Source organism: Rhineura floridana, chromosome 11 (genome assembly GCF_030035675.1).
Source record: "Rhineura floridana isolate rRhiFlo1 chromosome 11, rRhiFlo1.hap2, whole genome shotgun sequence".
Lineage (NCBI taxonomy): Eukaryota > Metazoa > Chordata > Lepidosauria > Squamata > Rhineuridae > Rhineura > Rhineura floridana.
Window position 1 is genome coordinate 40,216,547 of NC_084490.1, and position 13,736 is coordinate 40,230,282.

The 13,736-nt window shown below is 43.5% G+C and overlaps 1 protein-coding gene across 5 annotated transcripts in view; it reads left to right on the forward strand.

Annotated features, from left to right (window-relative positions):
- Nucleotides 1-13,736, forward strand: part of LASP1 (LIM and SH3 protein 1) — a 65,305-nt gene that overhangs the window by 35,801 nt on the left and 15,768 nt on the right. For all 5 annotated transcript variants that reach the window (XM_061588647.1, XM_061588649.1, XM_061588645.1 and 2 more), the window contains one exon: nt 990-1,074. In XM_061588647.1, coding sequence (XP_061444631.1) covers nt 990-1,074 — 85 coding nt within the window. The remainder of the gene's footprint in view (nt 1-989; nt 1,075-13,736) is intronic.

The window sequence follows — 13,736 nt, forward strand, 5'->3', positions numbered from 1 at the left end:
TACAATTCACAACCGCTGTATTAGCGGAACGCTATAAAGCGAAGCGCTGTAAAGCGGGGCCCTACTGTATTCACAAGGTGTCTGTGCAAAAAGGTGTATATGTTATCTTCTCTTCTCCTCCCTCCCCTCCAATTTTGGTACACTGTAATTGATCCAATTCAGTGAAGTCACAGAGGAAATGTCATTTTTTTCCTTTGTGTTTTTCAATCATTCCTCACAGTCCTCCTGAAAGCAATTGCAGTAGAAACCAAATATCCATTCTGTTAGATTGGGATGGGAAACCTCTGGCCCACGGGCTTATCTTGGCCTGCCATGGGACATCAAATTTGGTCTGTGAGGCCTTTAAGAAAAAAACCACACCCACTTGCCAATCAACTGATATCACTCTGAATGGGGATGTGTGATTATCAGCTGATGGCCAGGGGGAGGGGTTTGATGGTGTTTTGGCTGCACACACCACTTCCCCTGCTGGAAACTGGCACACACAGCCAAAGCGGCAGGATTTAACTCCCATTCATCAGCTGATGAGCGGGGGTTAAATGCTGCTCAGTTTAGTTGTGCACACCTGTTCCCAGCAGGGAAACTGGTGCACACAGCCAGGGCTTAATGCAGGCCTGTTTTGAAACGTCTTTTGCAAAGAGCCCTTGGCTGCTCTTTAAACCTCTGCACTGTACTTTGAAGTTCCAACAGGGCTTCAGAGCATAACACCACATGATGTTACGATGATGTCAGGTGACAGACAGGTGGGTCATTCTGCCCACCTGTCAAATTTTGCTGGCCAGAAAAGGTTCCCTACTTTGAACAGCCGGGTAAAATCCACAGTTGGTCTGTTTAGGACCAGGTTCAGAATGGCACAAAGTGGGAAGTAGCTGTTATGAATAAAGGCTGTGCTGATGTTGGTTTCACTTACAGATGCTATGGTTCATTACTGGCCAGACCAGATTAAGAATAGTGCCCTTTTAACACAACCTGTTTTTTTCGTTTTGCAGACACTACCCGAAGCAGTCTTTCACTATGGTGGCAGACACACCAGAGAATCTGCGCTTAAAGCAGCAAAGCGAGCTTCAGAGTCAAGTAAGGCTACTAAAGCTTCTTCACATATTGCCAACTGCTATATTTTATCGATTATAGCCAATTTTTACTGGTCTCCATATAGCACCAAAAGAGAATGTGTAAAAGTTCAACATTTTTAAAAATAGAACTCTTTTAGTTATTAGAAAGGGAAACTGCTAAATATAGCTGGAAAAAATGAAATTAACAAGCTCTGACAAGCATCCACACTAGAAGCAGGTGATATTTATGATGTAATAATTGATGGACAAGAATTCAGAACACCTAAAAAAAAAAGCTGAGGAATCTGCAGAAATGGAAGGAGTTGCAGGTTAATAAATACCCAGTAAATGCTTGGGGAAGATGCAAGCTGAAAGTGTGCAGTGAATAGGTAAGCAAATAAGTTGTGATGATGCGCGAAGCACTCTGGAATATTATAGTCAGAATGGGAATGAGACACAAGTGGGGCAATATGGGCAGGAATCAAGTGGCATTGGGTGATAAGTTAAAAAGAGATTCATACCCTGAATGAGGAACTAGTTACTTCAGTCTACAGTAGACCAATACTGCAGTCAGCTCTGAGGGCTACAGCATGCAAATTCTTTTTCTCTTAGCATTCTCTAGCACAAGTGTATTCCAGTCTTTCAAATCCTTCAGTCATGGCTTAAGAGTGGTAGTAATAGCAACACGGGATGCATCACACTCTTTAGTCTGTTACTTATCTGTAAATGAGTAGACAAATACCCTACTGCACAGGTTTGTTGTAAGGGTGAAGAAATGATTGTAACGCTCATTGCATGCTAGAAATGGCAGAGAAGATAACAAGTGTGCATATTATATTCTTATCCCTCTTACACCTCAGAGCTGCACACATTTACTCAGAAGTGAGAGTCTCAGACTAGCATTCATAAGATCAGGCTTAACTTTTAAGCCTTCACATAAATTGTCGTGTGTTTCCATATTTTTCTATAAGAGCTAGAAATTCAACAATCAGTAGGCTTTATTGAGCCAATCCCTGTGTTCCAGACATATGCTTGCAACAGAGGAACAGAATATAGTAAGAACAACAAAAGTCTGGTGGAATTTTTAAAGGCTTACAGTCTATTGCAGCAGAAACAAACAAAGCTACAGCTCTGCTTTATCAGACAGTGTGCTATCTGTAGCAGTTACAGATTTCCCTTTGTAAGAAAGAAGGAGCTGACCTACACCAGCCCAGTGCTATCCTCCCCAGTTGAAGTTTCCCTTAGCTTTGTTCTTAATTGGAGATGCAAGGTTAGAACTTGGGATGTTCTACATTGTGTACAGTAGCAATGGGGAACATCCAGCTTGTAGGCCTAATTTGTCCCATGAGGCTGCTTCCCTCAGACTACACACACCTAATGTCATATGTGCCATCAGGTATGGAACAGATAAGGATGAGGCTGCAGATGAACAGTTAGGAGCACGCTTTGCATTTCTGATTATTCCTTGACAAGTAATGCTCCTTGATATCACCAGTCAACTGATCACTGCTGGTAACAAGCCCCTTTGAAAGATGTCCATTTGCAGATGCAGTTTGGATTCAAATTGAATCCAAACCATGCCTGCAAACAGACAAAACAGGGCTTTCTGTCAGCACCAAACAGCTAATAGTCTCTGACAGCAGGCCACTTTGAAGTTGACACTTGATGTCATAATGACATCAGGTGATTAACAAGTGGGTGGCCCCATCCACCTGTCAAAGTGGCCCAGTGGTGGAGGTTGTCCAGTCCATTGGCTGGATCCAGTTCTCCACCCCTGGTGTACAGTAAGCTTAGTGATCTTTGGGCAAGGGGGGTAGTGTGAGGGAGAGTGATGTACAGAGACAGCCTGCTTGGTAGAGGAAGGAAAGATTCCTTCTCTCTGGGTGAGAGGCAACACTCATTTGAAGACAAGCAGTTATACTGTAAGATCCAAGCAGAGGATGCTGCTTGATGCTTCAAGGATTAATGGTGATAATTCAGGATCAGCTTCTCTTCCTATGAAGGGTATTATAATGTATTCTTCCCCCTGCCCCACTTGATTGAGAATTGTTATGAGCTATAAGAAACACTGGATAAGTTTCTCTATTCTAGATATAGCATGGAGAGGAGGGAAAGCATGTTGTTTAGAAGTTTTTAATTTGATCTCTTCTGGCTACAGAATTTGATGCTTAGATATGATAGTATGAGACTGTAGACTCTTGGCATGCATGCACATCCCCATGTGCATTTCTGTTTTGAAAAGTCATTTTTTAAAGTCTCTCTCGCTGACTGGTCTTCTGACTTATGCACAAATGTGTCTTAGCCTTCTTTGTGATGATTTTAATGCTACCATTTTTTGCTATTGATTGTTCAGTTTTTTGGGGTCCCTGGGAATTTGTATGCTACTGTCCCCTAAGGCTCAGTTAATCATTAGGCCAGGGATCACCACACAGTGCCCACAGGCGCCAGGTTGATGGTCCTCTTGATTTTTTCTTTTAATGGGAGAATTTGTTTTGAATATTTTTGGTGGGAGTTAATGGTAGGCTCTTCTTTGACCTATGAAGGGGCTTTTTTGGATTTGTTTGTCCTGCATGTGTGATTAAGAGAGATGTGCTTGGGCAAGGTGGGAGGGGTGTGTGAGAGAGAGAGAGAAAGGGGGGAGATGTGTATGGGTGGGCTATGAGAATAAGAGGTTGTGTGTGTGCATGCTGGAGAGCAAGGTGTGAGTGAGATGGGGAGATATTTGTGTGGCTATAGGTATGTGTATGAGAGAGACAAATGTATGTATGGCTGTGATATGTATGTGTGCATTGACTCTGTGCTGTATTGAGAGTAAGTGTGGTGTGGCCACCTTGTATATTTTTCCTTGTACGGGGGAATGCTCCCTCTTAGGTAGCAACAGCGTCATTTATTTATTTATTTATTATTTGATTTATACTTGGCCCTTCGTCCCAGTAGGAGCCCAGGGCAGCAAACAAAAGCACTAAAAACACTTTAAAACATCATAAAAACAGACTTTAAAATATTTTAAAACAAAACATCTTTAAAAACATTTTTTTAAAAAAGCTTTAAATCATCTTTTTTTAAAAGGTTTAAAAATATATTCAAAAGCAATTCCAACACAGACGCAGACTGGGATAAGGTCTCAACTTAAAAGGCTTGTGGAAAGAGGAAGGTCTTCAGTAGGCACCGAAAATATAACAGAGATGGCGCCTGTCTAATATTTAAGGGGAAGGAATTCCAAAGGGTAGGTGCCACTACACTAAAGGTCCGTTTCCTATGTTGTGTGGAACGGACCTCCTGATAAGATGGTATCTGCAGGAGGCCTTCAACTGCAGAGCGCAATGATCTGGATATGTAAGGGATAAGACGGTCTTTTGAGTATCCTGGTCCCAATCTGTATAGGGCTTTGTACACCAAAACAGAACCTTGAACTTGGCCCGGTAGCAAATGGGCAGCCAGTGCAATTCTTTCAGCAGTGGAGTGACATGTTGGCAATACCCTGCCCCAGTGAGCAGTCTTGCTGCCGCATTTTGCACCAGCTGCAGCTTCTGGACCAACCTCAATGGCAGCCCCACTTAGAGCGCATTATAGTAATCCAGCCTGGAGGTTACCAATGCATGGACCACAGTGATCAGGCTAGGCTGGTTCAGAAACGGCCTCAGCTGTCTTACCAGCGGAAGCTGGTAAAAGGCACTCCTAGCAACTGAGGTCACCTGGGCCTCTAGCGACGAAGATGGATCCAGGAGCACCCCCAGACTATGGATCTGCTCTTCTGGAGGGAGTATGACCCCATCCAAAGCAGGCAACTGACCATTTATGCGAACCTAGGAACCACCAACCCATAGCGTCTCCATCTTGCTAGGATTCAGACTCAGTTTATTGGCCCTCATCCAGCCCACCACCAAGTCCAGGCAGCAGTCCAGGGCTTGCACTGCCTCTCCCGATTCAGATGTTACAAAGAAATAGAGCTGGGTATCATCAGTGTACTGCTGACACCTCGCCCCTAATCTCCTGATGACTGCTCCTAAGGGCTTCATATAGATGTTAAACAGCATGGGGGACAAGGTGGTACTCTGCAGCACCGACAACACAACTGCCAAGCGGCCAAAAGACAATCACCCAATGCTATTCACTGAAAACGACCTTGGAGATAGGATCAGAACCATTGTAAAATGGTGCCTGCAATATCCATCTCACCTAATCAGCCCAGAAGGATACCATGGTCAATGGTATCAAAAGCCACTGAGAGATCAAGTAAGAGTAACAGGGTCACACTCCCCCTGTCCTTCTCCCGATAAAGGTCATCCATCAGGGTGACCAAGGCCTATTCGGTCCCATAATCAGGCCCGAATCCAGACTGGAATGGGTCATGATAATCTGTTTCATCCAAGAGTACTTGCAATTGCTGCACTACAGCCCTCTCAATCACCTTCCCTAAGAAGGGGGTATTTGCGACCAGTCAGTAATTGTCACAAACCAATGGGTCCAGGGTGGGCTTTTTCAGGAGCGGTCAGGTCACCGCCTCTTTCAGGGCGGCTCAAACCATTCCCTCCTACAACTATGCATTGACCACACCCTGGATCTACTCGGTCAAACCCCCTTGGCAAGCTTTAATAAGCTAAGAAGGGCAAGGGTTGAGAGGACACGCTGCTGGCCACATCATTGCAAGCACCTTGTCTATGTCATCAGGCCACTTCAACTGAAACCGTTCTCAAGAAATTGCAGCAGATGTTGCACTGGACCCCTCACTGGGGACTACAGTAGATGTGGATGGGGCATCAAGATTGCTATGGAGGCAAGCAACTTTACCCCCAAAGTGCCTTGCAAACAATTCACAGTGGGCCTCTGAAGGGTCTAAAACTCCCATTTGCTGGAGTTGATGGCAACAGACCCCTGACAATATGGAAAAGCTCCACTGGACAGCTACTGGAGGATGCAGTGGTGGCAGAGAAGTGGGCCTTCTTTGCTGCCCTCACCGCCACACAGTAGGCACAGTTATGATGTTTTACTTGTGCCCGATCAGCGTCACAGCACATCTTTTGCCACTTGCGCTCTAGCCATCGTCCAGCCTGTTTCATTGCCCTTAGCTCACTGGTGTACCAAGGTGCAAACTGGGCTCCACAATGCCGGAGAGGGCGCTCAGGGGCAACCATGTCAAGAGCCTGATGTGCCTCACTCTTCCACAGCATGACAAGAGCTTCAACAGGGTCACCTGCTCTATCTACTGGGAACTCCCCCAGGGCATTCAGGAATCCAGTGGATTCCATTAGTCTCTGGGGGCGGACCATCTTAATCTGTCCACCACTGCTGCAGGGGAGGATCGGAGCCATAAGCCTAAACTTCACCAGGAAGTGGTCTGACTGTGACAATGGGGTGACATCCATCCACCCCCCATCTCCAGACCACCCCTTCCTCCATTTGGGGCAGAAACCAAGTCAAGGGTGTGCCCTGCCCTATGTGTTGGGCCGGTTACAACTTGAGACAGTGCCATGGTCGTCATGGAGGCCATGAAATCCTGAGGCAGAACACTAGAGGCAGCCTCAGCATGGACATTGAAATTACCCAGGACTATTGTTCTGGGCTCCTCCAATACCCCACTGCTGAGATGGCCTCTGTCAGCTCAGTCAGAGAAACTACCAGGCAGCAGAGTGGAGGGTACCCCAGCAGCAACCCTAGTTTACTGTCTTCTTGGCCCAACACCAGGTGCAGGCTCTCACAGCCAGCTCCAAGACAAAATGGTTTCCTGGTGACAGATGGAAGTTCTGTAGATCACAGCAACCCTCCCCCCCTCCGGTCCCTGCAGCCTGTGCTGGTGTTGCACCAATTATCCAGGTGGGCAAAGCTGGGTCAGATCAACTCCTCCCAGCTTACCCACCTAGGTCTTAGTAATGCACACCAAATTGGCACCTTCATCCACGATCAAATCATGGATGAGTGTGGTCTTATTGTGTATCGATCTGACATTAAACAACAACACACACAAGCCAGTGGGCACAGCAGATGAGCAACGAGGAACCCATCCATGAGAGGAGTGGGAGTGAGGAACAAGGTGTAGATAGCCTTGCCCTCATCTTCTGTGGTAGTTCATCAACTCACCATGGCTATACTTCCCTCTACCTGTGATCACTGAAATTGGGTGGCATCACCCATGTTCCTCCTTAGTAAGACTCCTCCTAAACACCTGATATGGACCCAACAAGAGCCCACCAACAAAATCTACCTGAACCAGTTATCGCAGTAGGCCTCTGAAAGGGGAACAGTCAGACCCACTCAATATCTTTCACACGGGGCACATCTACTCCCCTCTGTCTCACACTCAGGGAGGCCCAGCCTTCTTCCAGTTACAGACTCTCACTCTGAAGGCATCTGGTGACTTTCTTCTATCGTTCAGTTCACTGCACAGGCTCTCACCCTGCGCAGGAACAGCACATGTGCCATATACCCTCCCCACTATTAATCTCCTCTAGATTGGTTAAAAAAAGAGAAAGAAATAGAAGGGGTAGCCCACTCACCCTCTGGACTCTGTAAGGGGTGACTCCCTTCGGTGGTGACCCCGCCACCCAAGGGCAGCTGGGCTTTTATAACTCCTGACCCAACTAAGAGCTGATGCAAGAGGCTGCAAGATTAACTGCAGTCTCTCTCTGGAGCCAGAGTCAGGCAGGAGGTCCCAGTCCTTTCAGCACTTACCAGGGACTTCAGCTGTCTCAAGAGACAGCAACTTAGAGGAGCGAGCAGCAAGCACCCAGGTGCTCAGCTACTCACTCCCAGGGCAGGTCTTCTTCAGGTCCCCCAGTGCTACAGCTGTTCCCCTGCCCATCATTGTGGTGTGTGTTGCAGGGAATCAATTTTGTGTGATCTCCACAATCAGGACCAGCAGGACATAGGTCCCACAGCAAGCATGAGGTCATCCAGAGGGGTGGGTGAGAAAGCAGCAACAGCTGCACTCTAAGGTTGTGTAATGCCATGTCCCCATGTCATGATGGATGCGTACAGCACTTTCTCAAAATTTGAAATGTGTTTGCTGGTCCAAAAAGGTTGCCGACCCCTGCATTAGGCTAAGTTAAATGAGTGAGGTTCCACAGTGGCTCAGCTACGTTGTTTTTCTTCAACTACTTAATCTCTTCCTCCATCACTCTTACTTGTTTCCGATTCATTTTCAATCCCTGACTTTCCTATCTTAACATTGATTTGATGTCTGCAATCACAAGGACTTTCAGCTGTGTGTGTGAATGCTCAAATTCTTCAATGTTTTGTGAATCTGTACTTTCAGAACTGTCTTGCTAAAGGTTCCTCCAGCTAGAAATCTTGTTTGATGAGCCAGGGTGTTAGTATTGTATCAGGTAGGCTTGCTTCTAAGGTAGGAATTTAGTAATTAATTTATATACTGCTTACTTGCGAAAATGGCTTCTAAGCCATTTGCAAGTATAAAACCAATTATAAAAATATGTACACACAATTTAAATTTACAATAAAACAGTTTCATCAAATCATTAAAAACATCCATATTTAAAATGTGCAAGAAAACTGAACAATTGAAACAGCATAACAATTAAGACTGTTAATATGATCAAGAGGGTCAAGTCAGGGAAATGTATTTAGGAAGTCAGCTTATGTAGCTGATGCAAGATAGCTTGTGGGAAGGAGGCAGCTCAGGAATGTTTTTTTCTTCTCTCCAATATTCATTTTATTTGTTTGTTTGTTTGTTTAGACCATTGATATACGGCTTATATTTAACTAAAACTCTAAGCAGTGTACCACAAGTCAAAACATCTTAAAATAGCAGATACAAAAAACAATCAATAAAATACAATTAACTGATCAAAACATCCTCCTTAGTATCAACATATTCATGCCAAGCAAGTTAGTGAGAAATAAGCAGGCAGGCAGCTTGATTGGATTTTGCCTGTTAACTGCTTCCTGATTTAGGCCCCACCTAGACAGGAGTGCTGTTTCTCTCTAAGACATGGGTTCTCAACAAGGGGGGAATTCTTCCCTGGGGGGGAATTTTAGGGTTCCAGGGGGGGAATTGGGACCACTATTCAGCAAAGTGTGATGTCCTGTAGATTATGTACAATCTGTAAAATTGTAGTTTGTTTTTAATTTAATCTGCGACATTCAATAAAGTTTATTGAATGTCACAGATTAAAATCGATTCTTGAACATGCAGCATTATTTTCATTTGCAAAATTAAATTATTTAAAGACCAGAAAGTGCTCCAAGAAATTCTGTTGTAATATAAACTAAGAAATTTTTCTCTCACAAGAAACACCACCGTCACTCGCGAAACGTCAACACGCTATGAGAGACTATCTTGGGAAGGGGGGAATTATATTCTGAACAATGGTGAAAGGGGGGAATGGAGCCAAAAAGGTTGAGAACCACTGCTCTAAGATGTTTGATGTGCTCGTTTTCTGTTTTAATCTGCCACCTGGGGGGCTAGGTTTTGATTTTGGTGCCCAGTTGCAGTGGCTTCAGGAAACAACAGACTCAAGGCAAAGTGCCAAAGTGTTGTCTTGAAGGGAGAGCCTTGTATATAGCCTGACAAAGTGACCCAGAAGCTTCTGTCTCGGATGCCCAAAGCCAAGGCCTAATGAGGAGGGGCTCAATACTTGAATGTGCTGAATGATGCCTGTTCTTAATGTTGCAATCTCTTATCTAAAAGCAGCTAAATTCTTAGCAAATTCATGGGAAGTTTAACATTTTTCTGTTGGACAGCATTTCAGAAGTGTATAGCTTTCATTTGGAAAGCATCACTCATACTGTTCTCCCCCAAACACACACATCCTCTCTAACTGGAAGAATACTAAAACTTGGCTATTCGTTGCACTGTTCTTATCCTTTTATTTTCACATTACTGTTCCGTGCACATGGCCACATCTGAGCCTTTCTTTCTATTATCTGTGTGGCATATATTTTGCTGCTTGTGGTAGCATTAAAATTCTGTCCCCCTTCACATTGCTTTCTTATAATGGCAGTACATGTGCATGTTGGAGAACACAGAGCCACTATGAGCAGGAAGGGCACAGAACAGGTGGCAGCCCTGAAGTGTGAGGTTAAGAGGTGGACTGAGCTGCTCCACAGTGACTGGAGCAGATAGCTCTAGGTTTGCTTTTCGCATATGAGGAATATGCATGGTATAAACTGTGCTAGATGCAAAAGTGACATAGATTCTACACCCTCTGGGCAAGGACTGTATCATATCTGCCTGTTGTCCCATCTGTAGCTCCTGCTGGACCTCTCCCAAGGACTTCTGGGACTGAAGGCCCTCCCCCATACCTCTACAAGTTCTGTCTTTTTATTTTGAGTAACTGAGAAGGCGTAGTGAGTTCCGATAGCTTACCAGAAGCACACAATTATCTTCTGTTGGAGTAAACAAGTCCTCTGGTTGGATTAATTTTAACGCCTGCAGCCCACTTCTGACCGTGAAATAAGAGGGCTTATTTCCTGTGGTTTTGCTTTCTTGTATGTCGAAAATAGCACCTTTGGTAAGGAATACTTTGAGGCAGGATGGTACCTGGGACTTACGAGTTCTTTGGTTCTGCTCAAGGGTTGGATATTCTCCTTTAAGCATTCTTGAAAGATGCCTGCCCAACCTTGTTCATGGAAGACATGTGGCAGCTGCATATTGTAGCTGAGCAGCTGTTTTCCATACAGCAAATCTGCACAGGTTTGTTATTACCATGTTTCCTTCTATTTCACTAAAAATGAGGTCTTAACCCTGAACCATTGGTTCTTATAAATGAGTATAAAGCCCGTTCCTTCATACAACTCTTTCCACCATACAGAGTGCTAGTTTCTTCCTGGAAAACGGAAGAGAACTTTGGATGAAATTGCTTAACTGAGCATAATCTTCCTTGAGAGGAATTTCTTTCTGTAAAAACAAGAGCATGTGAACAATGCAGAAGTAGGGAATATTCCTTATAGAGGAATTAGGGCTGCTTTCATTTTTCATTTTGTTCATATGAATGCAGCCATTAATGTGTTTTGACTGTATTTTTTAGTACAGGCTTTGGGTTTTTTATGGCTTTACCAGAATGGCTTACTGTTAAATTACAGAATGGCTTGCTGTTAATTTTTTTTTCTTTGCATATTGTCCATGCAGGTTTGGCAGAGCCCTGGCAATATATTTTGAACTACTTAAAAAAAAAAAAACTGCACCAGGGAAATCTGAAGGTTCCAACCCATGTAAATCTTGGAAACCTGTGCATGTGTTTATTTTGCAGGATTTATTCTGTTTCTCCTAGGACTAGGATAAATTCTGCTAGAAATCCAGCTCAGACCATCCTCCTTCCACCTTAGCTTCTGAGCTTGCACTAGATGCCCACAGTTTCAAGCATTTTTATATCATTAAGAGCTAGAAGCTTGATTTTCATTTATAAAATGAATGTTGAGATTCTCGAGATGCTGAATTGTGCCCAATACCCAGCTGATTTTAGAACTGTTTTGGAGCGAAGGGATGGTAGTCATGGCTTGGATAAAACTTCCATAGTTCCTTTACTGAGGTGGCAGGCCCTGGAAATAAATCCTCTTTCTTTGGTCTGTTGAATAGAATTGCTTCCTTACTGAGGGGATTGGTGCTTGCTAGGTCCCTCTTCTTCTGACTGCCCCATTACTGCTGCTTTCTCTTAGTGTTCCACTCCCACAACCCTCTTTCTACAAACTCATAACAGCCCAGCATTGAGCAGGACATGTAAAAGAGCTAGCCAGCTTGGCTGACTCACTTACGTCTGGCCTTCCATAAGCATCAATGCTGAGCTGATTCCAGCTTAGTGCCCATAAAAGGAAAGAAAAAAATGAAAGCCAGCCTTGTCTGGCCACTTCCTCTACTTGCAGCATTCTGTTGCTTCACTCTGGTGTGCAAGAGAAATGTCACCCTTTGCACACAGTCTGCAGAACTTCAGCAGGGATCACACTCCCATGTTAAATTCTCCATTGTAATTGATTCAGTAGACCTCTCACAATGCAAATTTTAATCCTGTCTCTAATTCTCACAACTCTGGGAGATTCCCATTTTACAGACAGTAATGAGCTAATGAGTTTATGCCTGAGCAGCAGTTGTATGAGAGAGATGCAAGGTAGAGATGGGGAAAAATATTTTCTCTGCCCAGCTCTCCCACGGCCCAGTATGAAGAAAATGGACATTTGGATTAAAATAGTGGAGTGGAATTTTTAAATATCTTCTGAAATATCCACTAATAATTCTTACTAGGAACATTTCTGACATTTTTCTGTATAAATATTATGCTTTTTCCGATGCTGAAGACATACTATTTCTGTCACTATACCATTTCCATTTTAAATTTCTTTTTTTAATTGGATATATATGCTTAAATATCTTAAAGATGCTGCAGCTTGCAGCTCCATGAATAACACTAAGCATATTTGAGCATAGGTGCCAAAAGAATTTTCTGGAGCCAATAAACTTTATGATGTAGATTGGCCCCTCCATCCCACTTGCAATAGAGGACACAATGTCCCTAAAATTTGCATATTTTATCATATGCAAATTCAGTTCCTCTTTTATGGGTAAAATGGAGGGTCCAAAAATAAATCTGTATGTCACAAGTAGTGACATACAGAATATCAACAAGTGAAGCTTTCCCTCTAATTGTATTTCCATACTAGAAATGGCTTAACCTGTTGAATTTATGCCTGCCACACAGCTGTTAAAGGCACAAGAGCCCTGCACCACCACCATCACCAATGTCAAGCCTACACCATGCAAAGAACTAAAGTTTCATGAGTTGGTTTACCTATGTTACTGTAGGCTTTTTGTCAATCTACATTGGCCATACTACATTCAGTGCAAGATCTGGTGAGGTGAAGGGCACTTTCAAAAGAGATTTAAGATTTACAGCACCCAAGGTTCAGATGCCCATACAAATATTCTGAGAGCATTCATTGTGGTTTTTTATCTATACCTCATAACTACGGCAGTGTTGTCAGCACAGGTCAAGTAGCCACCCTTTCCCGTTTTCTTTTGAGAAAAAAGGATTTGAACCTTTAACATGAATATACCTATTTTAGTGTTTAACCAGCAGCAACACCTCAACCCCAAGAATCTCTTTATTTCCCCCCATGTTGCTGCTACGATCAAATTAACAGCCTACATTTTCTTACACACACCCCATATTAGTATAGCAACATGGGGCTACTTTACAGAGTTCTCAAGTATAGTACTCCCCCTGCAGTATAGATATACTAATAGTGGGCTGTACTTGCATTTGCATTAGCAGGGTAATTTTTAATGTTTAGCAGAGTAATTTTTAATGTACCGGGAGGGGGAAACTATTGTTTCCATGAAATTAAGCCTGAGTTACAGCATGAAGTCCTGTCTTGGCTGCAACCTTTTGCTTTTGGATGGACACACTACTGTTCAGTCACTGTCCAGCTACACTAAAAATCCTGGGTTTTTAAATTATTTTTTCTAGACAGCAATCGCTTCTCTGCCAGGAAAGAGGGGGGGAAACCACTTCAAAATGAACAAGCAAGTATTTATCCATTGTCTGAATCTAGGAAAAAACTAGAATGACACACACTATAGAACACCCAAAATCAGTTTTAAAATGAACTAGTAACTTCCTTTGCTATTGTCTGGAAAAGGGACTTGTTCACTTAAGCCAATTAGTTCATATGATTCTGAATTTCTCTCTAGCACGTGTCAATCACAGTTCTGACTTCACTCATTAGCTAAAAACACTG